This window comes from Pistacia vera, unplaced genomic scaffold (genome assembly GCF_008641045.1).
Source record: "Pistacia vera cultivar Batoury unplaced genomic scaffold, PisVer_v2 Contig30, whole genome shotgun sequence".
Classification (NCBI taxonomy): Eukaryota; Viridiplantae; Streptophyta; class Magnoliopsida; order Sapindales; family Anacardiaceae; genus Pistacia; species Pistacia vera.
Window position 1 is genome coordinate 735718 of NW_022196113.1, and position 24865 is coordinate 760582.

General features: G+C 35.2%; 3 protein-coding genes across 6 annotated transcripts; all 3 read left to right on the forward strand.

Moving 5' to 3' along the window:
• The first annotated feature begins 1015 nt into the window (after nucleotides 1–1015).
• Nucleotides 1016–4079, forward strand: LOC116135462 (1,4-dihydroxy-2-naphthoyl-CoA synthase, peroxisomal). Of its 2 annotated transcripts, XM_031421177.1 has the most exons (9): nucleotides 1016–1438; nucleotides 1548–1670; nucleotides 2073–2174; nucleotides 2480–2518; nucleotides 2746–2844; nucleotides 3000–3047; nucleotides 3276–3371; nucleotides 3514–3636; nucleotides 3765–4079. In XM_031421177.1, the coding sequence occupies exons 1-9, from the start codon at nucleotides 1181–1183 to the stop codon at nucleotides 3879–3881; spliced, it is 1005 nt and encodes a 334-aa protein (XP_031277037.1). In that variant the 5' UTR covers nucleotides 1016–1180; the 3' UTR covers nucleotides 3882–4079. The 2 variants fall into 2 exon arrangements, with proteins under 2 accessions (XP_031277037.1, XP_031277038.1); XM_031421178.1 differs by lacking the exon at nucleotides 3514–3636.
• Nucleotides 4080–12132: 8053 nt separating this feature from the next.
• On the forward strand, nucleotides 12133–19555 carry LOC116135461 (phosphatidylinositol 3-kinase, root isoform). Of its 3 annotated transcripts, none has more exons than XM_031421174.1 (18): nucleotides 12133–12378; nucleotides 12498–12594; nucleotides 12781–12877; nucleotides 13053–13211; nucleotides 13324–13533; nucleotides 14236–14414; nucleotides 14951–15098; nucleotides 15401–15496; nucleotides 15884–16019; nucleotides 16172–16293; nucleotides 16734–16928; nucleotides 17071–17241; nucleotides 17427–17564; nucleotides 17904–18058; nucleotides 18175–18318; nucleotides 18432–18579; nucleotides 18654–18837; nucleotides 19303–19555. In XM_031421174.1, the coding sequence occupies exons 1-17, from the start codon at nucleotides 12267–12269 to the stop codon at nucleotides 18789–18791; spliced, it is 2445 nt and encodes an 814-aa protein (XP_031277034.1). In that variant the 5' UTR covers nucleotides 12133–12266; the 3' UTR covers nucleotides 18792–18837; nucleotides 19303–19555. The 3 variants fall into 3 exon arrangements, with proteins under 3 accessions (XP_031277034.1, XP_031277036.1, XP_031277035.1); XM_031421176.1 differs by having other exon boundaries at nucleotides 16737–16928; nucleotides 19303–19554; XM_031421175.1 differs by lacking the exon at nucleotides 19303–19555 and adding an exon at nucleotides 19217–19252.
• Nucleotides 19556–21122: 1567 nt separating this feature from the next.
• LOC116135472 (ADP-ribosylation factor-like) lies at nucleotides 21123–24392 on the forward strand. Its single transcript, XM_031421191.1, has 7 exons — nucleotides 21123–21272; nucleotides 21942–22107; nucleotides 22464–22534; nucleotides 22717–22836; nucleotides 23570–23688; nucleotides 23767–23848; nucleotides 24108–24392. The coding sequence occupies exons 2-6, from the start codon at nucleotides 21960–21962 to the stop codon at nucleotides 23807–23809; spliced, it is 501 nt and encodes a 166-aa protein (XP_031277051.1). The 5' UTR covers nucleotides 21123–21272; nucleotides 21942–21959; the 3' UTR covers nucleotides 23810–23848; nucleotides 24108–24392.
• The last annotated feature ends 473 nt before the right edge of the window (nucleotides 24393–24865 follow it).

The following is a 24865-nucleotide window of genomic DNA, read 5'->3' on the forward strand; positions in this document are numbered from 1 at the left end:
CGATCACCACAGCCAGAAGGTGACTGGAATCTGATATAATAGCGCACTACCAGCTGGATCTGGTCGGTAGTGCGATGATCTGTCATTTTTCGGCTAAATCCTCCGTGGATCTGGTAAAAAAAGGCCAGATCCATGACCGAAGATTTGGTCATTGACGGCCAAATCTTTGGCCGTAACTGGTCGTCAACGTCGGCCAATATATGGTCGTTGTTGACCATCAATGACGGCCATATCTTTGGCCGTCGTTGACGACCAAATATGGCCAGATCTGGCCGTCGCCGTAGATCTGGCCTTTTTTTGGTCAGATCCAATGTGGATCTAGCTAGAAAATGTCATCTTGGTGCACGATCGACCAGATCCAGTCGATCGTGCGCCGATATGGTGACTCTGGCCACCTTCCGACGGTGATGGCCGCTGTCGAAATTTAATGAGTGGGGGGTGTTTTTGTAATTTTTAATGTTTTTATTACAGAGGTGTTTAGTTATTTAACAAACTTAGAGGGTGTTTTTGTTAATTTTTAAATTCTACCTCGTTATACTCACCTAACTCTAAAAATATCAAAAATACTATCCAAAATACAAAAATAAACATACCTAGTAATTGAGAAGCGTGTTGGTGATGTAACCGTGAAAATCCTGATTTTTTTTCTTTTTTCCTTTTCCTTTCAAGGGGTTTTAAATGGGTTCTTTATTTTTATTTGGTATTGAGTGAAAATACAAATATGTCCCTGGTCAGTAACGGTAAATGTAAACGGTGTCAGTTTAAGAGTGGTATTTGACTAATTTTTTAAACATTAAAGTTAACTTATTATACCCAGAACCATCCTTAAAATCAGCATCTATGTGTTAGTTTTCAAAATAAGGGGTGGTTGGTAATTAACCTAGATTTAAATTGGCATCATAACTTGTGTCAAACCGTTGTGTCCAAATTGAGACCGAATCCCCTGCTTCGCCTTATCTTATCCGGTGGCTAAAAAGGCAGGAGATAACAACAATTAAAAAGAAAAATAAAAATAACGATATCTAACTGCCATCTTCAACTTCAGTAATAACTAGAAGCCTTCTTTCTATTTCAAAAGCATACACTTGCATTCAAAGAAGTAAATTAAGCTTTCACATAACGATCTTTGATCAATCTTTAATCACATTCAAGGGAGCTCAACACTTACCTTTCGAATCCAATGGCGCAAGTTTCAGAGAAGGAGCTGAATTCAATGAGAAGGAGAGTGGTTACTGTTGCTAACCATCTTGTTCCAGTTATCGCAAGTTCAAATTGCGAGTCTATTGTCTTAAGTAATGCGTCAATGAATGATAGCTATCACCGGATACATGGTGAAGTGCCAACGCACGACGTCGTTTGGCGAATTGCATTTGATGAGTCCGGCAAGGAATTCACAGACATTATTTATGAGAAAGCTGTCGATGAAGGGATTGCCAAGGTAAGATCGTAGTTAAGTTGTTTGAGAGTTATGGGCTACAAGTATTTCTTAATTAAACTCAAAACTTTTTTTTTTTTTTTTTTACTTATTGTTCTTTTGTGTTTATAAGATTACCATAAATAGGCCGGAGAGAAGAAACGCGTTTCGGCCACAGACAGTTAAGGAGCTTATTCGAGCATTTAATGATGCTAGAGATGATAGTTCGGTTGGAGTGGTTATTCTTACTGGGAAGGTGATGCTTATTGCTTATATATGCTTCTCTTATTCACTGGTTACAAGCCAACTTTTACTTGAAAAATGTTTCTGGCTCTCTGTATATTCACTCACCTGCTATTTGTAAAGCTGTATAGTGATTAGTAAATGTTCAAAGGTCTATTCTCTGTATGCATTAAGAGTACATTCTTTCCCATACAAGCATTTGAAAATCTTGGTTCTTGCATTGTCAAATGGAAAATCCATTTTAGGAATTGATGGTATGCTTTGTATTTTCCAAGTGAAGTTGTGGATATGAATACCAGATATCAATGAAACTGCAACTATGCAAATCCCAGTGTCATATTTCTGGATTTAATGTGTTTTTTGTTTCTATGGAAGCTTATATTGATTCGTCATTATTGAAAAATTGTTGTTGTAGGGAACCAAAGCATTTTGTAGTGGTGGTGACCAGGCTTTGAGAACCACAGATGGTTATGCTGATTATGAAAATTTTGGTCGTCTTAATGTCTTGGATTTGCAGGTATTAAATTTACTCTTATAAAAGTACTGTTGTAAAATGTGATTACATCGACCTCTGAGACCTTGCTCCTAACCAAAAGTTGATGGAAGCTTGCTTGACCTACTTCACAATCCCAATAGGCATCACTCCTGTTTAAAGTGTCATTTAAATGCTAACTCTTGCAATTGTTAACATTTCATCACCACCTTCTAGTCTAGGGTATGCTCTCTGTACTGGATGCCTCTGCATCACATATATATCTTTCTCTCTTTCTCCTTTCCTTCCTAGTTAATCATGTTATGTTACTCACCATTATCATGATGCAGGTACAAATTCGTCGTCTTCCCAAACCAGTAATCGCAATGGTATAGCTTCTAATTTCTACATACAAATGATCTCACAGACTCTCTGGTATGGAGCTGTGTAAATAAAAGTTCTTGGACATTATGGTTAGAATTGAGCTCTATGTGGTTTCAGGATGCATGTATGCTAGTCTACAGTTCCTTTATCATGGGTTTGAGTCTGTTTGACAATCGCCAAATTGTTAATTGTTTGTTCATTTTTACTTTTTATCATAAAAATCCCAAACCAGGTTGCAGGTTATGCTGTTGGTGGAGGGCATGTGCTTCACATGGTTTGTGATCTCACCATTGCAGCGGATAATGCTATTTTTGGCCAAACTGGTCCAAAGGTGCTTCTACCATATCCGCTCATCTCTTGCTTTTAGGGAATTTCGATTTGTTGGCCATAATTAATCAAGCATGGCAAGGTTTACCTGAGATGTCAAGCTAACTGCTGTTTAATTGTATTGCTATTGCAATCAAATTGGTTTTGTGCATATTGAAGGTTGGAAGCTTCGATGCTGGATATGGAAGTTCCATCATGTCTCGTTTGGTAAGTCCTGGTAAATAAACGTGTCTTTGATATTTTATCGGTGCTTGTATCACTTTGCTTTCTATTATGTTGAAAATCCTATAATGTGATTTCTTGACGTTAAGCACTTCGTCTTTGTGTTGTGAGTGGTTGCTTAGTCGAAAATGTACTTCAATATGTGAACTTTCTTGAGCATAATTTATTTAAAGTTCTCAATTTTCTGGGTTTGGACATGATTTTGGTTTACAGGTTGGACCTAAAAAAGCACGTGAAATGTGGTTTTTAGCAAGATTTTACAATGCTGCTGAAGCAGAGAAAATGGGACTTGTCAACACTGTTGTACCGGTGAGTTAATTTGTTATACAATTCGTGCTCTCAACACAATGCTTATCTTCCCTCCCATTCCCCAACTTCTATTCTTTTTCCCTTGGTGATCATTTATTCTACGATTCAGTAGTTAAAGGTACTTGATGGATGAATTTTCCAGCTAGAGAATTTAGAACGCGAAACCATTAAATGGTGTAGAGAGATCCTAAGGAATAGCCCAACTGCTATTAGAGTGCTTAAATCAGCGCTAAATGCAGTTGACGATGGCCATGCTGGACTCCAGGTATCTTTAATTTATTATTCCTTGTCAAAAGAGGTTAGAAAATGTGGAAGAAGAAATTAAGCAGTGACATGCCTTATTTCCCAAGATCTGCAGTCAATTACATTGCTTTTATATCGTATGCATTACAGGCACTCGGAGGAGATGCCACACTCATATTTTATGGCACCGAGGAAGGTAATGAGGGAAAAACTGCATATGTGGATCGCAGGCGCCCAGATTTCTCAAAATTTCCTCGACGACCTTAATATTGAGTTACTTTCTTTTCTTAGTTTATCAACGGCATAGACTTGCTTGGCTGCTGCTTCTGTGGCTTAAATTTATGTTACAAGTACTGGTGGAGAGAAAATTTGAGATAAATATACCTTGAACTGGTAGTTTATTTTTTGGTATATTATGTGCACATTTCAATCTTGTTAGCAATAACATTTTGTCAGTTGTGAGAACAGACCAATAAATTTCTCAATAAATGTTGTTATTTTGTTCTCTCTTCACACAGTTGACTGTTTATTTGCAAAGCAAATCAGTCTGTGATTGCTAAATAAATAATGTCACTATTATTCAAAGAATAATACATGTTGAAAGGGTATACTTTATTTGATGGAATTACATAAATATGCACCCTAAGTTAAGGATATAAAATATTCGCGACGCAGCCTGAGCATACAGTACACTCGGGCCGAGCTTTGGTAGGAAATCACGGCCCAGGTATAATATATGAAAATGAAAATATTATAAAACCTTTTATGTGAGTTTTAGAAAACCCCCTAAAAATAACACTCAGATACCTTCTATCAAGGGGTGAGCGGGTCTAGGTACCTGCACCCAATCCCTTGGAAGGAACCCGAACCCGAACCCAGCGTTTCCTAGGATTTAGGATCGATCTAGTCAATTTTGGTTTCTAAATGCTTAGAATCGGAACCTAAACCATAGGTTTCAGTTTTGGGTCCGAGTACCCGACACTGTTATGCAAAATTATAATGTATCCCTCATATTCGCAAAAAATGACAAATATACCCTATGAAAACTACAAATAACCCCAACTTTTTTACAGAAATTACAAATACACCCCAGGTATCCGAACCTTGGTTCTAGTTCCTGGTTCGGTTCTTGAAGTGGTGGAACCAGACCCACACAATGTCATTTCCACCAAATTTGAAACTAGAACCAATACCCTAGGTACTTGTCGATTCCGATTCTACCCTAAAAATTTACACACCTATAGTTTTATCCCTAGTTAGTAAATCCGCGAATTATACGCCTAGCCGTATAATTCACGTATCATTCACGAATTTCCATATTTTATTAGCACATCCCTATTATTCTCGAACTATGTGCCTAAGACGTTTTATTTGCTAATTGTTCCCGTATCCGAATTATTCCCATATTTTTACAAACATATTTTTCACCAATTGCCGTATCGTACCCATAAAATTTTTGTACCCTTTTTTTTCCGTAGCCGTATTTTTGCCATATCAATTATATATTGTGTTATATTATTAGGTCTAATAGTTATTGGTTAATTGAATACTTTGTATTTGAAATGCTATATTGATTTCAACCAAGTGGTCAATGAAAAGTGCTAAAATCAAGATTGATATTGCCGTATTTTTTAAAATGTATTATTGACAATATACAGTATTAAACTCATATATACTTGTACCGTATTTTTCCTATATCCGAATTTTATGACTGAATTTTTACAAAAGTATTTTCACTATTTACCGTATCATACTCATAAAATTCTCCTACTGTTTTTTTGTCGTACCTGTATTTACTAACAAAGGCTTTTATCTATCAAGTAAAACTACTATAAGTCTATAACCACCTAATAAATTGCTACACTCCCACTATTAAGTAAAATTTCGTAAACCCTCAAATTGTTTAATCTAACCCAAGCCTAAAGCCCGAGCAAGCCCGAGTTTTTCAAACGGAGGCTTTTTACCCGACTCGGGCTTGCATTTTAAGAAAGGATATAAAACCTAAGCCCAAGGTTTTTACATCCCTACCCTAAGTACTCATTTTTCTAATAGCTATTACAAATTTCTAAAATTAATGAATTTTTAAATAAAATATTTTTATGATTTTAAAAATAATATCTAAGTATAAAAATAATCTCTATAGTTAATACAAAATTAATAAACAAATGCTTATTTTCATAAATAATTAAAAATTAGACCAAAAATATTTACGAAAAAATTATTCATAAAAATATTCAATTAATAGTAATACTACACTCATTAACTTTCTCTTACAAATGCGACGTGTCAGCTCGCAATTGGTCAGTTCGTAATGGGTCTCACCAACCCAAATGTGAACTGATCAATTGTGAACTGCCATATGACCCACATCAACGTTTGTGAGAGAAAATTGTGAGAAGTGTTTGTCAACTTATTTTTGTGCACTTTCAAATTTTAGATTTAGAACAATAAAAAAGTGAAGAGTGGGAATGAAATATGAACAGTACTCTTGCATGCTACAGCCCACCCGTTGTACTTATACGTTCAAAAAGTAAATGACTTTTTCCCAACCCAAGGTTTGCCTTAATGACATTTTCACACCCAAAAAGTTTCAAAATACCACTTTTTCACTCAAAGTTAATAGCCATTACTACCCAAAGCCGATCCTAGTAAATTCTGATAGCGAAAATTCTCTTTGTCATCACCATTTGAACATCTAGTCCCTTCTTTACAAAACCTTTGTCATTTCGGCATTTGATTTCTTGTCAATTGTCGACAAGTACAAAGCTAAGGTTTCTTATTCTTTGTTGATTTTCAACTAATTCTGGTGGCGAATATTCAATCAGTCACTATCATTCGATCCACCGGCCTCCACTTTACAAATTCTCTTGGTTTATTATTATTTTCTCTCCTTGTTGTATAATGCGTATTTTGTTAGTAAGTCAGTAGTAGTTAATTGCTGGGTATAGTTAAGATTAGTTGTTTGAGTTAGTTACTTTGGTTACTTTCAACTATGGTTAATTAACCATAGTTACTGAAATGTAATAAGTGTGATACTGTTTTACTTTACTCTTTTAGACTTGAATAATAAAGAAATCAGATTCTCTTTCTCTTCTCCCAAATGTGTTCGTAGATGGTATCAGAGCAGTGATTCTTTGCTGCCAAATCAACAAATTCGACTGAAGAATTATTCTTTGCTGCGTAATCAACAACTTCGACTGAAGAATTATTCTTTGCTGCAAAATCAACAACTTCGACTGAAGAATCAAGCTCAAGTTTGAAGTTGCGTCTAAAATTTTTCAAGATTGATTTTTCTGCTTCACCATTTCTGTTCAGAATCAAGCTGATTCGTTCCAGATCAATTTAATTTCATTAACAGCAGATGTCAAATATCACAGATTCAGGTTCCCCTCTTTACATTCACCCATCGGACACCCCTGGTTCAATTCTGATTTCAGAGCAGCTTACCAGAACTGAGAACCATGGGATATGGAGTACTGCCATGACGGTTTCGCTAAGGGCAAAAAATAAATTGGGATTTGTTGATGGATCTTGCGAGAAATCGAAATTCAATGAAGGATTGCGTGCTCAGTGGGAACGCTGCAATTCTCTGGTTTTATCATGGATTTTTAATATTGTCTCAAAAGACATTTTCAACAGTATTGTGCATTCAAATAGTGCGTAACAAGTTTGGCAAGATCTCCAAGAACAATACAATAAAGTGAATGGTACAAGAGTGTTTGGGATTCACAGGGAAATTGCTAATCTAGTACAAGGTACGAGTTTGATTGCAGTCTATTATAACAAATTGAAAACTTTGTGGGATGAACTGAGTTCGTTAGTGAGTCTACCACTTCCAGACAGTGATTCAGCTGAGGCATATTTGGCTCATCTCAATCAGTAGAAGCTTTTGCAGTTTCTAATGGGACTTAATGAATCGTACACCTTGGTAAGGAGTCAAATCTTATTGATGGTGCCTCTGCCTTCAGTCAAGCAAGCATATTTCATAGTAAGTCAGGATGAAAGCCAGAAGGTCTTGACTGGTTCCAATCACAACACTAAGGTTACTACAGCGCTATATTCACAAGGCAATCAGAGGAATCAGAATCAAAGCTCAAAATACAAGGGGAAGAAACCCTACATAGAGTGTGACTACTGTCATGCTCCAGGGCATAAGAGGGAAACCTGTTATAAACTACTTGGTTATCCAGCTGATTTTGTGTTCACTAAGGGCAAGTCAGGGACAAAACCTAAAGCTAATCAAGTCCACTCAACTCAGGATCAGTTGGTGAACTCTGAAACAGTAGGTGACAATACCAAAGGAGGAGCTAATCTCGGTAATGTGTTAACTCCAGAGCATTATGCACAACTACTTTAGTTGTTGGGAAAAGAGAACATGGGTGCATCGTCTGCTAATCTAGTAGGTACAATTGTGTCTCTATACTCAAAATTTAATAATTTTGATTGGATTCTTGATTCTGGGGCCACTAACCATATGACACATGATTTCCAAAACCTTGAATGTTCTGTAGCTAGTAGTCCACCCATAACAAGTTATGTAGGACTTCCTAATGGAACTAAAACACCAATCACTCATGTTGGTTCTGTAAAATTGTAAGAAAATTTGTCTCTTGAAAAGGTTTTACATTTACCAGATTTTAAGTATAATTTGATGTCGATATCCAAATTAACTACATCAAGTAACTGTTCAATCACATTTTATCCAAATTTTTGTGTTATCCAGGATCTTTAGAGTGGCAAACTCAAGGGGATTGGTAAGCAATATCAAGGGCTATACCATTTTATACCTTTTTCACAAATAAAACACTGTCTTCTAGTTTTAGGAATAAAGAATTCTGTTTGTAATTCTTGTGATGTAACCTTTGATTCATCAATAAAAAGACCTTTAGTAATGTCCACAACACTAAATAGTAATGACATTGTACTTTGGCATAGGAGATTAGGACATGCACCCTTACCAGTCCTACAAAAATTACATCATGAATTCCCTGCACACTCTAATTTTCACTGCGACATTTGCCCTTTAGCAAAACAAACCAGGTTACCGTTTGCCTTAAGTGAAACACATACATTACATATCTTTGAGTTGTTACACTTAGATGTTTGGGGACTTTATAAGATCCCAACCCAAGGAAATGCTAGGTTTTTTCTCACCATAATAGATGACTTCTCTAGGACTACATGGCTTTTCCTTATGCAACACAAATCTGATGTGTATCAAAACTTAAAAGATTTCCTTTACATGGTCAAAAATCAGCATAATAAGACCCCCAAATGCATTAGAACTGACAATGGTTTGGAATTTTTCAATCATCAATGTCATGATTTATTGGTTGGTTTGGGTATCATACATCAGAGCACATGTGTGTACACTCCACAACAAAATGGAGTTGTAGAGCGTAAGCATAGGCATATACTTAACATAGCTAGAGCCCTTAAGTTTCAATCACATATTCCAGACTATTTGTGGGGTTATGCAGTCAAAACTGCAGTCTATATCATAAATCGATTACCCACTAAAGTCTTAGATGGTCTCTCACCTTATGAGAAGTTCTTTGGTCATAAGCCTAAGTTGAACCACTTGAAAGTTTTTGGATGCCTAGTATATGCTACCAATTTGATTCCCCATGACAAGTTCACTCCTAGATCTACTCCTTGTGTGTTTCTTGGTTACTCTACTACAAAAAAGGGTTACATTTTGTATGATTTACATTCCAAATCTGTTCATATTAATCGTGATGTGGTTTTCCATGAATATATTTTTCCTTTAACTTTACATAAATCTAGTCAACCACCTTTTATCCGAGAAACATTTCTGGAACAGGATTTTGAAACTGCATCTTCCACTATTTTTTATTTGCATGAAAATACAAATGATCTTCATGAAACAGAACCAGCAGATCCTATTTCTCCAGCTTCATATAGTTCACCCAATCTGCCTAGTACCTCTTCATAACAACCTGGTCCTCTTAGAAAATCTGGTAGAGTCACTAAACCACCTATTTGGACCACTGATTTTGTATGTCCTACATTACCTAAAACTAATCTAACAACTACTGTCCAATATCCTATTCAGAATTACATTTCCTACACACATCTTTCACCACCCTATCAAACATGTCTATCTAGTATATAAGCCATTACTGAACCCACTACATTTACCCAAGCATCCAAAGATCCCCGCTGGGTTATGGCTATGCAACAGGAAATTCAGGCTTTGGAAAGAAATGGCACATGATCTTTAGTTCCCTTACCACCTGGTAAATCTCCAATAGGGTGTAAATGGGTTTATAAACTCAAGTACAAGGCAGATGGCACTCTAGAACGGTATAAGGCAAGATTAGTTGCCAAAGGATTTACTCAACAAGCTGAAATTGATTATGAGGAGACATTTTCTTCTATGGTTAAGATGGTAACAATTAGATTAGTCTTAGCCATAGCATCTATGAAGGATTGGCCTCTTTACCATTTAGATGTTGATAATGCCTTCTTGCAAGAGGACCTCCAAGAAGAACTTAATATGAATATACCATAGGGTTTCTCTAAACAGCATGATAAGTCCCTAGTATGTAAGCTCCATAAGTCATTATATGGCTTGAAACAAGCCTCCAGGGCATGGAATACAAAGCTTACTACTGCACTAATATCAAGTGGCTTCCACCAATCACCATTGCATCATTCTTTCTTCTTTAAGAAAGACAATTCTAATATTGTGATTTTGCTTGTATATGTTGATGATTTGGTTATCACAGGTAATGATCATTCTCTTATTCAAGCTACTAAAGATTTGTTGCACTCTAACTTCAAGTTAAAAGATCTTGGTTCTCTTAGATATTTTTTAGGTTTTGAAGTTGCTAGATCATCCAAGGGCATTAGTTTGTGCCAACGGAAATATGCGTTAGAGTTGATTGCCACCTCAGGTTTGGCTGCTGCTAAACCAGCCTTGATACCCCTTGATCCTCAGCAGAAGTTTACAGCAGTGGAATTTGATGCTTCATTTCCTAGTGCACCAGATCCTACCTTAAAGGATCCCTTTGTTTATCAGAAATTGATTGGGAAGTTGCTGTATTTGTGTCATACTAGACCAGATTTGAGTTATTCTGTAAATCTACTTAGTCAGTTTGTGCATCAGCCAAAACAGTCCCATCTCAATGCAGCTCTCAAAGTGGTCAAATATATCAAAGGATCTCTTGGTTTAGGCTTGGTTTTTCCAGCAAATGGTTTTATCCATCTTCAAGCTTTTTGTGATTCTGATTGGGCTTCTTGCCTTATGACGCGTAAGTCTATTACTGGTTTCTGCATCTTCTTGGGAGGTTCTTTACTGTCATGGAAATCTAAGCGTCAAGTTACAGTTTCCAGGTCATCCTCTTAAACAGAATATCGTGCCATGGCTTCTACGGTTTGTGCACTTGTATGGCTTACTCAACTTTTGACTGATCTTGGCATTTCGGTTCCCCAGCCTATTCCTCTTGGGTGTGACAGTCAATCAACCATCCATATTACTTCTAATCCAATGTTTCATGAGCGTACGAAACATATTGACATTGATTGTCATATAGTTCGTACTAAAATCAAGGAAGGCCTGCTACATTCTATTCACATTCCTACTCAAGAACAGCCTGCTGATTTGTTCACGAAGGCTGTTGCTGGTCCTCTCCATCGCCATTTACTATCCAAGTTGGGAGTGTTTGACATTCATCACCCGCCAACTTGAGGGAAGGTCTTGGTTTATTATTATTTTTTCTCCTTGATATATAATGCGTATTTTGTTAGTAAGTCAGTAGTAGTTAATTGCTGGGTATAGTTAAGATTAGTTGGTTGAGTTAGTTACTTTGGTTACTTTCAACTATGGTTAATTAACCATAGTTACTGAAATGTAATAAGTGTGATATTGTTTTACTTTACTCTTTTAGACTTGAATAATAAAGAAATCAGATTCTCTTTCTCTTCTCCCAAATGAGTTCGTAGAAAATCCCTCTTACCTTGGCTCTTGGTAACTCGTCAAATGCCGGCTGAAAAAGTGAAGTATATTTTAGATATTAACAAAATATAAACTTTAGGTGGAAAAGTTGTATTTAAAAATTTTTTAGGTGAAAAAATGTCATTAAGACAAGTCTTGGGTGGGAAAAAGTCGTTTACTCTATGTTTAAATTATTAATTTCAAAGTTTCTTTTTTTTTTTTTTAATGACTAGAGGTGTTTATACTAGCTGTGCACACTTCAATCTTTATACATAATACTTACCTATTTGGACATTTGATACAACTCTTTGATTAATATATTATTTATTAGATATTTTATTGAATTAATTTTTATATACTATTACGTATTTATTTTGTAAAATGTTTGAATAAGAGTACAGTTAAGTAAAATCTGGATTTGAATCTGAGCGCGGATCACCGTAGGATTTGTAGATGGAGCCATATCCGTTATCGAACTTCACTTGGTCCACCAGTTGCCAACGTGGCACTCCTATATAAAGCCCGGTTTATTTCTTTCCTGGGAACGGAAGCAGTTGATTTCAGTTTATGTCTTCCACGCCAATTTGTCTGAAACATCAATCCTACATCTCAGCAAATCGATCATCTCAGTATTTCGAAACCCTAAATTAATTATGAAATTGCAGTGTTGGTAAACTGAAGAGCGATAAGCCATGGGTAGTAACGAGTTCCGATTCTTCTTGTCGTGCGACATCAATCTCCCTGTAACTTTTCGCGTCGAGAGATTAGAAGGAACTCTCCCTTCTGTTAACTCTCCAAATTCAGGTATCTCTCCACTAAATTTGAATTTTGATTTTATTTTTTATGAGTTTTTTTCCTATATTCGTTGCGAATTTCCCCATGATTGTTACTAATTTTTTTTTTTTTTTTGAATAATTCTTCAGTAATTGATTCCACTACAGAAGAGAGGAGACCAGAGTTGTATGTTGAGTGTGCGTTGTACATTGATGGTGCTCCCTTTGGCCTTCCAACAAGAACAAGGTTTCACCACTTCATTCAATTGTTTGCTTGTATTCAAGTTTTTGAAGAATTTCCTATTGTATGCTCTATTGTTTCCCACATGATGCCAAATCAAAACCCAGCTGGATTTAGTCTCACGTGTCATAAGCATACGCTTTTTCTTTTCTATTACTTATCATGTTTTTGGTTTCCTATACCTGATGGCAGGTTGGAATCTATGGGACCATCATATTGCTGGAATGAACTTATTACACTGAGTACTAAGTATCGGGATTTAACTGAACACTCCCAACTTGCTTTAACAGTGAGTTAGAAATTTCTCTTTTTCTCTTTTCAATTGATTTTATCTGTAAGAGTTAAATTATGGGTTTTGAGAGGAGCGCATTGTGTTAGGCTGTGGTCTTGTAGGATTTGTGGGACATTTTGTACATTTCTAGGAGCTGATATTTCATTCATTGTTGATCTCCTTGGAAATTCAGGTTTGGGATGTTTCATGTGGAAAAGATGAGGGATTGGTTGGTGGGGCTACCATACTTCTCTTTAACAGCAAAAAGCAACTTAAAACAGGGAAGCAAAAGCTTAGGCTTTGGCAAGGAAAAGAGGCAGATGGATCATTGCCAACAACTACTCCTGGAAAGGTTCCTGATCATCAATTAATAAAAATCATGGAACTAATATGGAAAAGTTTCATCATGTTATTTGTATGACATGGCTAATCTTGCTGCTATACCGCATTTTGTCCTCCCATAGGTCCCTAGGAATGAGCGTGGAGAGTTGGAGCGCTTGGAAAAGCTTGTAAATAAGTATGAACGGGGGCAGATTCAGCATGTTGATTGGCTGGACCGTCTCACATTCAAAGCTATGGAGAGAATCAAGGATCGTGAAAGCTGTAGAAATGGAAATTCATATTTATATTTGGTTGTTGATTTCTGTAGTTTTGAACACCGAGTTGTTTTCCAGGTAATCCCATCTCCAATCATTTGATTAGTTATTGGTTTATATTTTTTTGTTCAATTTGTATGAGTGTCCAAATGATCTTCTGAATAATATCAGTGTAGGTTTAATTTTCTCTTTGATGCTCTCGCTTTTTCTTCCTCTTCTATTTTTAGTTGCTTTTCATTTCCTTAGTCATATAATTCTGCTTGATGAATTAGCTATGGGAATTCATCAAACATTGTGTAGTTTGGGAAATTGTCATTGAGTAACCTTGGCTTGACTGTGGTTTTATAAAAATCACTATTATGTTATGGCCCAGAAGTTTATTAAGTTGTCCCTTTCTCCAATATGCTTTCATGTGGGAGCCTGTTTTGTTATAAAGTATGTCAATGAAATGCTAGCGGACACTTGTCTATATTAATGATATGATACTGTTTTAGGACTACCTGATGTATCCAAGATTCTTTCTAGTTTTATTCAGCTCTAGTATCTTGGTTGATTGTACTAGCTTTAATAATTCTAAATCCAAATTTTGATACTGCGTCAATATTCGTCTCTTTCTTTTCAATTGATCCTGGGCTTAGTAGTCAATATGTTAGATGCCTATTATATCCATTTATCATATCAAACATTATTTTTTCTTATGCACATGTTGGCTAGTTGAAATTGATTGTATTACATTGACCTAAATATTGAATGTGGTGGTGCTTATTTTACGAAATGTAGGAATCAGGAGCAAATTTCTTACCGCCACCGCCTATAACTTCAACGAACGAACTTGTTACAGTCTGGGACCCAGAAGTGGGAAAGATGAATCCCTCTGAGCACAAGCAACTAAAGCTAGCTCGGAGTTTAACCCGTGGTATCATTGACAGGGACCTTAAACCAAGTTCTACTGAACGGAAGTAAGCCTACAATCTTCTTATCAGAAATATAAAAAATTTTCTTTTCTAGCTTTAATGAGAGAAGTTAGCAGTTTATATTATGTTTTTTCCACAATTTCTCCCTTCATCTAGCTGATGCATTTCACTCACATATTAAATTAGACTTTGGTTGCCATGCTTCATAAATTTTGGAGCTTCAGTGTTGAATGCTGAATTTACATAAAACTTACTTGGTCTATACCAGAATGTTCTCATTTTTATTATTAAGTAATTATTAAATTTGAAAAAAATGCCAATTAAGGGGATTTACCCTTCTGCACAGGAAATATATAAGAGATCCTCCAAAAGGTCTCATGTCTTCTTCCAAGTGGATTTAGCTTTCTTTACAGTGGCATAACTTTTGGTCCATTTGGTCTTGACTGCTTATTAGTTCAATGGCTTGATTTATATTACTTTATTTGTGTTCCATATTTTAGCAATGCTTCCATGATATGCCTTTTATTGATTGGTTATTTTGGATCAAGAAGCATATCATTTTTCCTAATTCTTGATTGTAGGTCAATACAACGAATTCTAAAATACCCACCTACGAGGACTTTGAGTGGAGATGAGAAACAGCTCCTTTGGAAATTCCGTTTTTCACTAATGTCTGAGAAGAGGGCTCTCACAAAGTTTCTCCGAAGTGTTGAATGGAGTGATGTTCAGGTCTGCATTTTTAGCTTCTTGTAACTATTAATGCATGGGCCTCTTAATTGGAACATTGCTCGTATCTTGCTTTCCTTATTTCTCTTCCCAAATTCCCAAATTTCAGTGTGTTATGATAATTCATGAATATATCAGTTTTCTAAATTGAACAAGAATTTCAGTAATTTATAATTTTTTTTTTAATTTCGATTTTTGATTTGCTGTCATTTTAGGTTGCACTAGCTCACCTTACTCTATTTCTGCTTAATTTTGTGGATTAATATTGGGCTTTCCTGAAGATAGTTGTGCTGATGAAACTGCAGGAAGCGAAGCAGGCATTGGAACTGATGGGTAAGTGGCAAATGATTGACGTCTGTGATGCACTGGAGCTTCTATCACCTGTTTTTGAAAGTGAAGAGGTATGTGAATTTCTATGAGAAGTCTTTATTTTTTTAGAAAAATAGAAATATGTATTATTCATGCAGCCTTCTTTATTAAAAGGGTGTTGAAAGAATTCCTCTATGTAACTGTGGGTACTTTGTGGGGATTGCTGCTACAAAACTATATTTCTGTGTTTTGACCTTGAAGCTTCATGGACTCAATGGATTTGCTTTTGGCAGAATATACTAGAAAACCTTTAAAGTTCAAATTGCTTTGGTTCCTTATAAACATGCTACTTGCTAGTATTGAGTTCAGACTAATAAATGCAATGCAGTAGGAATTTAGATTCATTTGTTAACGACATAGATAAATTACACATCTTATAACAGACGGAATAATGCAGGATTGAAATCCCTTTTTAACAGGTCCGTGCTTATGCTGTCAGTATTCTTGAAAGAGCTGATGATGAAGAGCTCCAGTGTTACTTACTGCAACTAGTTCAAGCTCTTCGATTTGAACGCTCGGATAAATCTCGCCTTTCTCAATTTCTTGTACACCGCTGTAGGCACTTTACAAGTTCAACTAATGTTGTGTGTGTATGTGTGCATGTGCACGCGTGAGTGCATATGCAGTATGCGCATGTTTAAGGGCTACATTTTATTTATTGTTAAGTTGATTTGGTGGCATCTGAGAACATTCTTGAACTTTTACAGCATCAAGCAACATTGAGTTGGCTAGCTTTCTTCGCTGGTACGTTTTTGTTGAATTTCATGATCCCGTGCACGCCAAACGTTTTTATTCAACACATGAGATGCTCGCAGAAAGTATGACAAAGGTATGAGTTATTCATTTGTGTTCGCCTTTATATATAATATGCATTAATTTTGTGAATTTACATGAGAAAGTTCAACTTTTGAGAAAACCTTTGCTTTTTGAGTGCCCCCATCTCCTGCCCCTCTAACCAAGAATAAAATTATAATAACAATCAGATTTTCTAGAAGTACAGTGTTCCTCTGGAGTACCCATTTGCATTTCACTATGTATGGTTCTTAAGTATAAAAAGAGTTGATATACAATTGTACAACTTCAATGTATTATTTTCAATGCATGAAACATGGATCTGTTTTGGTGAAGAGAATTGATTTCTTGAAATACAGTGCAATCTAAATGATTCCACCGCAATTTGGATAAAGAGTTAAACAAATTGCTTCTAAATGATAAGTTGTTTGATACTGAATTTCTTCTTACTGTTCAATAATTACATCCTCTTTGTAGCAGTTGGCACCTGGTCTGAATGGAGAAGATGGATCTAAATTGTGGCACAGTTTGGTCCGCCAGACAGAATTGACTGCTCAGTTGGGTTCTATAACGAGAGATGTTGGAAATGTACGAGGCAATACCCAGAAGAAAATTGAAAAGCTTAGGCAGCTTCTTTCTGGTCTTCTTAGTGAACTTACTTATTTTGAAGAGGTAGTTCTTTGATATGAATTTTCTAGTCAATTGGGCACTTTATGACCTTCTGTGGTATATTTGATGTTTCACATCTATTCAGTTCTATAGTCAATTTTCACCTATTGTTTTCAAGTCTTCTGTTGGTCTGTTATATTTGCAGCCAATTCGATCACCACTGGCTCCACGTGTCCTCATTACTGGGATTGTGCCATCGGAGTCATCTATATTTAAAAGTGCTTTGCATCCTTTGCGTCTGACTTTTAGAACAGAAAATGGTGGAACTTGCAAGATTATTTTTAAGAAGGGCGATGATATTCGACAGGATCAATTGGTAAAATTTTAAACTTCTGCTATTGCTTAGAACAAAATCTTAGTTTATTCTTCCCGTCTAATTTTTCTCTCCCAATTCTCCATCATTCCGTTCTTTCACCCATCTTAACTAACTGGTAATCTGGGTGGGGAAGAAAGGTGGCAAGCCTTTGGAATTGTTCATATTTTGATGTGTGCTTATTCTAGGTTGTCCAAATGGTGTCACTCATGGATCGATTGCTTAAGTTGGAAAATCTTGATCTGCACTTAACTCCATATAAGGTGCTTGCAACTGGACAAGATGAGGGCATGTTGGAATTCATACCATCTCACTCTTTAGCTCTGGTATTATATCTTTTAAGGATGCTTCTTTGACTGGAAAAGTGAAGTTCATGCATACAGTTTTCAATCACGTTGTTTACCTAGATGATTGAGTAAAAAATCATTTAGTTGAAGATGCTTTTAAACTTTACCCATATTCAATATTTCACTTTTTTTTTTTTTCCCTCTCCAACAAGAAACATAAGATGCCATATTAGTTTACTTTGGAATATTTTGATTCATTTGTTTTGCTGATGTGATTTAATTTTTACAATGGCTGCGCAAAAGTACAGGATAACTTTTATCGTTTTTTGCTAACATATACAAATATGCAATGGGTAAGCTGTTTGTTTCCATATTCAGATTCTCTCAGAGCATCGAAGCATTATAAGCTATCTACAAAAGTTTCATCCTGATGAACATGGACCATTTGGAATTACAGCCACCTGTCTCGAAACATTTATAAAAAGCTGTGCTGGCTATTCTGTTATCACATACATACTGGGTATTGGAGACAGGTAATTCTTGTTCTTGTGTTGCAAACTTATGCCATTTTGGTCACTAACTGAAATTTTATTGTCACTGTATATATGAATTGCGCTCCTGAACACAGTAATATTTTTTCTGTCTGCAGGCATCTAGACAATCTTCTGCTTAGGGATGATGGACGTCTTTTCCATGTTGATTTTGGTTATATTCTTGGTCGAGATCCCAAGCCATTCCCCCCACCCATGAAGCTCTGTAAAGAAATGGTTGAGGCAATGGGTGGAGCAGAAAGGTTTTTTTCTAACTTTGTTCTGCTTTTCATGTTTGTCCTGATTTGCTGGACTATATCATCACTTGGGAGAGATATCTTTACTTGAGTGCATAAATGTTATTTTTTCCTTGCAGCCAATATTATACACGGTTCAAATCCTATTGTTGTGAAGCATACAACATCCTGAGGAAATCTAGTAACCTTATCTTAAATCTGTTTCATCTGATGGCGGGTTCCAACATTCCTGACATAGCTTCTGATCCTGAAAAAGGCATTCTTAAGGTACTAACTTTAATGTTTCTAATTCATAGACTTGTGTGTTTCCTTATATGACTGATATTTTGTTGGTTTTGTAGCTTCAAGAGAAGTTTCGGTTGGACTTGGATGATGAAGCCTGTGTGCATTTCTTCCAGGATCTCATAAATGAGAGTGTTAGTGCTTTGTTCCCTCAGATGGTTGAAACCATTCATAGGTGGGCTCAATACTGGCGCTGATTCAAGAAGCGGATTGGGTGTATCTTATGCCTTTTTACATGACCTGGTAAATATTTAAACTATTCTGTTGTGGTTCTAATTTTGTTTTCTGAAATGCAAATTATGAGCATACAAACATGTGTGATGTGTGTGTATAAATAAAAATACATTGGAAATGATATGCTAGAGCTTGATGAATGTTTGCATTCGTTCTAAATGGGTGTTTAGGTGTTTATTTTCTCCCGACATCCATATTTTATCATCGCAATATCTTCCTTTATGGTTTTTCAACGCTCTGTAGGTCCTAACTGGATTTTCAGAGCAGTTAAATGGTGCAAGTACTGCACTTTTAATAACTAGTTAACCAAGGGTGGGTCTGATAAATGGTAGTCAGTGTCCTCAATTCTGATGTTTAAGCTGAATTGTGCATTCTGATCTCTGACCAGCATCATGATTTCTGGAGCTAAGGCGAAGAAGAGGGTGTTATATCTCAGTAAAATTTAATTTCCTTAATATTTTATCTCCTTGACAGGATTGAAAGTGAATTTGAAGGGTAAAAGACAGCTTTTGAGGAAGTGCGATGGGCAGAGGGGAAGAAGTATGAGATTTGTAAATGGTTGTATATAATTATTTTTAAGCTGTTAGCTTCATTGTGGATTTGGATTAAACATTATCAGAAAATTTTGTACATATATTTATCTCAAAACTATATAGCGGTTCTTGAAGCCCATATTTGAATGGCGGTGGCTATGAACTTACTTTGTGGCTCAATGTATTTGCCCATAAAATCCAGGTTGGCATCACCACTGCTTGTCTAGGCTAGGCATGGTCGGTGCCACTGCCATTTACGCGTTTACATTTATTACTTCTTTATATTTTGACTATTTGATGCCTTTTCACATTAAATAGAAAGTTTCTTTCAGCTTTAGTAATGCCCATTGATGATTTTAATCATAAATTTAAGAATAATATTATATGTATAAATTTTTTCATACAAACTGATGTCTCATCAAATAAATGAAGCTTCATTAATAAAACAAATAATCTATCAATAGTTTGTATACTTAAGACCTGTTTGTTTTTTTAATTAAGTCTGAATCTAACTTAATTTTTAACTTTCAGTCTTTTTGTTTGTTTTTCAGTTGAATGTTCACTTTTTTCTTAAAATTCAGTTAATTACAAAACCTATATATATATATATATTACTTTTCACTTAATGAACAATTATTTGAATGATTTGTTTTAATTGTATTGACAACATTATCCTTATATATTATTTACAGTTAAATCCCTGCCCATTTACATGATCTTTTTTTAATTTGCTTCTTCTAACCCAACTTTTTTCACTTCAAAGTTCATGTTTTTATAATTATTGAACTCCTTAATCAAATATTGTAGTTAAATTAGGTTTCACAGTCCTTGTATTTACTTTTTTTTTTTTTTTTTTTTTTTTAAGCTAGAGTAATATTATGTTTGATTTTAAAAATATTATTATTTCTTTAGTATTGAATTAATTGGAAAAAAATAGAATTTTTTTATTTTGATATAATTTAGTTTATATTTGTCAACTTATTAGTTCTTACGTTATTTAAACTGATAAAAATTAAACCATTATTTAAGTAGTATATAATTTAATATCGAAGTGGCATACATAATTTAATTATATTTTTATGTAAAAAAGTAATAATTTAATATTTGTAACTAACTATATATATATAAAAAAGTTATATAACATAAAATTAATTATTAGGATTTATTCAGTTTATATACAAATTTAGTCTAATCCAGTTTTTAGATAAAAAAAATAAACGTCTCCTTAATTTATATGTAGCATCGCACTAAATTTAATTTGATGTGAAGGTAAATAAATATAAACATATCTTAATTCATTCTCAATATTATTGATAAATGAAAGGCTCAGATTTAAATTATTTAATTTAGAAATTGAACAATTGTTGTTGTTAGATATGTTTTTTTTTTTTTTAATTGTAATGTACTAATGTTGAATTTGTTAACTGGAACAAATTTTCTTATTCTTTAATTAATATTCCCCATATATAGTTTTCCGTTTGCCAATAAAAAAAAAAAAAAAGAATTATATATTAATTGAAAATCAAACACATTCTTGACCTCCCAAATCCCAATAACAATATTTTTTTCAATTACTTAGGTTTTCTCTTTCTCAATAAATTTTGCCCCTCTTCACTTTGAATTTGAACCATCAACGACTCCTTTCGTCACAGTACTTACAAAATCTCACTACGTGGCTATAAACAATTGGCGGGCAAGAGTAAGTCCATCACCCCAGATTTGAATAGCAGTCACTGATAGCGTAGATCACAGTCTTCCACTTACACTGAAGCCAGGTGCATTTCCGTTATTCTCAACAAATTCACTGCCCTTGCTCTCCTCTTTATAAATATCCCTGCTTCACATTTCTCATCCCATAACCCATATTTCGCGTTGTTGTGAAGCTTTATTCTCCTCTCTCCTTCTCTCAAGGTAAATTCAAATCTACGACTTCAATTTCTTTAATCCTAATCTATCTTCTCTTCTTCAATTTCGAAACTGTTAGATTCAATCTAACAATTAGCTTATTTTGCTCAATCATTTTTATTTTGTTTTTGCTTACTCAGATTTTGGTTTGCATGTTCATTGTTCTTTATTTATTTTTTCATTTTTAACGATTTAAGGTGATTCGAGAAGTTTACACACCATTTCTGTGAATTTCGACATTTTATTTGATTTAGGTTTTGTTATATTCCATTTGGTTAATGGATCAAATTTAGAATTTACTGTTTGGTTTCCGTGTTGATCTGATGATCGCGCGTTTAAACCGCTTAGATCTGTTGTATTTTTCTTCTTCTTATAGCTTGGCGATTTGAATTTCTCGGATTAAGAGTTGATCTCACTGTATATTATTTTAAGCTTTTCATTTTGCCGCCAGATCTATCTGATTTTGTATCATGTTCTTAGGAAGTCTTTGTCTCAGTTGTTGTTATTTCTTTAATCAGAAATAGATTATTTTTAAAAGCTGCCACGTATCTGTGCGAGTTTCTTGTGTGTCATTGACTAGAAACACGAATTATTTGTGTTGTACGGTTTTGATTTCTGTTTTTTGGAATATAAGTTAAATTGGTTGATTTCGGATGTCGTTGTGGTGATTATTAGGGTCTACAGCCAGGAAAAATGGGGTTGACATTCACAAAGCTGTTCAGCCGGCTTTTTGCCAAGAAAGAGATGCGTATTCTTATGGTTGGTCTCGATGCAGCTGGTAAGACCACCATCTTGTACAAGCTCAAGCTCGGAGAGATTGTGACCACAATTCCTACTATTGGTAAGTTCTTTTGGCGTATTATTAATGTTATTATCAGATTGTGTTTCTGGTATTGCTACAAATGATTTAGGGCCATTAAATTAGGAGCAGATGACTTTGTTTTGAAGTGTGATTTTCTACACTAAAGAAAAATTGTGCATTGAAGATGATGATTTTGAGTTCCTAGCAGAAAAAAATTAGGCAACCTAGTATGCTGAATGAGATCAACAATGCTTAGATACAGATAGTTTTTAGTGCATGAACACTCACTATTCAATTTTTTATTTGTTTCTTTCTGTTGGCTGTTTAAAGTTGTTTCTCTTAGCTTTGTGCATAGAGTGTGCAAGGGGAATCATGCTAATATAACTCATCTTCAGGGTTTAATGTGGAGACTGTGGAATATAAGAACATTAGCTTCACTGTGTGGGATGTCGGGGGTCAGGACAAGGTATGAAGAACTAAAATTTCTTGGCATTGAACGGGTGTCAATTGAATATCCATTCAACTGTCTTATCAGTAAGGCTTAAGTTTGCTAATTGGACTATTGACTCTCTAAAGTCCATCATAAAGAGTTTGTTAGTGGTGTTTTATTCATGTAATGGTTGACAATGATGTTTGCTTTGGCCACAGATTCGTCCCTTGTGGAGGCACTATTTCCAGAATACTCAGGGTCTCATTTTTGTGGTGGATAGCAATGACAGAGACCGTATTGTTGAGGCAAGGGAAGAACTGCATAGGATGTTGAATGAGGTATATAAGTTTAGCTAGTAAAATGTAGAATTATATATGTTTGTAGGCTTTCCTTTATGTTCCGTGCTGTTACTATTATAATCATTTAATGAATTAGGTAAACTGATGTTGCATTGAAATTATAGTAATGAAAAGGTGAATTGTGTAACATTGATAATATGCTTGAAGTTGTGGTCAACCTCATGATTACACATTATTCAAATAAAAAGATGATGTCAGATTCATGAAATGCTTGGCAATTAAATGGTAATCTGATCTGCTGATGCTAGCGACTATTTTAATTTTAATTCTGTCATTGCTTAGTTCTAGCATGGTGTGATAACAAGTGTCACAGTTGTTACTGATGTAACGGTCCAAAGATATAGTGTAAGGTGTAGAATTACAATCTGTAGAATAGATTTTCTATAGATGAAGACGTAAAAGCAAAACCATCAATAAAGCTGATTGATTTGTTTTGGTCTTCTGGCTACACTGGATGTTTTCAAAGATTTTCACTCTAAATGTCCAGTATAAAAAGATATGTTATATGGACAACTTGTATATTTCTGCGTAGCCATTGTCTACTTCATTTTCCTTTTTGTTTAAGAGGCTCATGGACCCATGGGCTACTCAGCAAGATACATCCCTCTCCTACCTTTACACAACAATATTTGTTTGCCTTACTAATCTAGCTAGCATCCTCTGAGTTTGAAGCATTTTAATGGTTAGTTGATCTTAAGCTCATTGGTTTCAGGATGAGTTGCGAGATGCTGTCTTGCTGGTATTCGCTAACAAACAGGATCTTCCAAATGCAATGAATGCTGCTGAGATTACTGATAAACTCGGCCTCCACTCCCTCAGGCAGCGTCACTGGTAAAATTGGCCGCTTTTTGCTGTTATTTTGTTAGCATCATGTTTTGGATGAGTTCTAATATGCTTCTGTTTTTTCAGGTACATCCAAAGCACCTGTGCAACCTCTGGTGAGGGTCTTTAAGAAGGTCTGGATTGGCTATCCAACAACATTGCTAACAAGGTGAGAAAGCATCCCATTTTACAAATTTTCTACAATTTGTAGGAACCAAACTGTGCTCAGTAGAAATTCTAAATTTAAAAGTATGTCGATCCAGCAGCATAAGCCTGCCCTCCATTTGTGGTCACTCAAATTCACTACATTGGGTTTTTTTACCATCATAGAATTTGATCTGTGCATTTTTTTATGCCTTGGTACTATATTCACTTTTTGCTGTTAGGTTTTTTCTGTTCTTAGTTTCTCTTGTTTTCTTGAATTGTAGGCATGAAGCCATTAAAGATCATTTGCGGACTGGCAATTCTGGATGCAGGGGTGAATATTATCTATTTTTTTTTTTTTTTTTTTAAAAATTCCTTTTTGCTTGAGACAGTTGGATTGTTGTTTTGCTATATTTGTTTTTAGGACCTTATGACTATATTGTAATAGAAGAATGGTTGGTTGGATACATGTACTTCCGAGCCTTCAGTTGGGTTTTAGATGTGATGCTTCTTTATGTAATTGAAACTAATTTGGTGCAACACCCCTTTTTGAATTTAGTTTTCTTTCATTGTGTTTCTATTGGAGGTGAGGTCATATTTATGTTTGATTAAGGTGGCCTAATTGGTTATTGAGCAAAGCAGTTCATCACTAACGACTGAAAACTTTTTGTATTTGGGTCGTGGTGTCATTTTAGCCTTTGATATGTCATGCACATCTTTGTTTGTCAACCATGACAAAGTTGGAGATAACCCAAAAAGAACCTCATCTAATCGATCCGTTGCCAAATATCTTTGTTATGTGGTGAAAGTTGAGTGTTTTGACAAATAAAGATATCTAGTTTTGCAACTTGTTTGTAGGATTTTTATTTTGTGGGTCTGCTCCTTAACGTGGCACGTGTTTTAGATGCAACAAACGCGCTGAGGGTTATTGAATTAGAACTTAGAAGCATGTTCTATTAGGTCAGAATCAATAACCATTTTATATTGCATAGTGTGGCGATTGTTGACAGCTCTGGTTTAAAATCTAGACCGAATCAGCCGG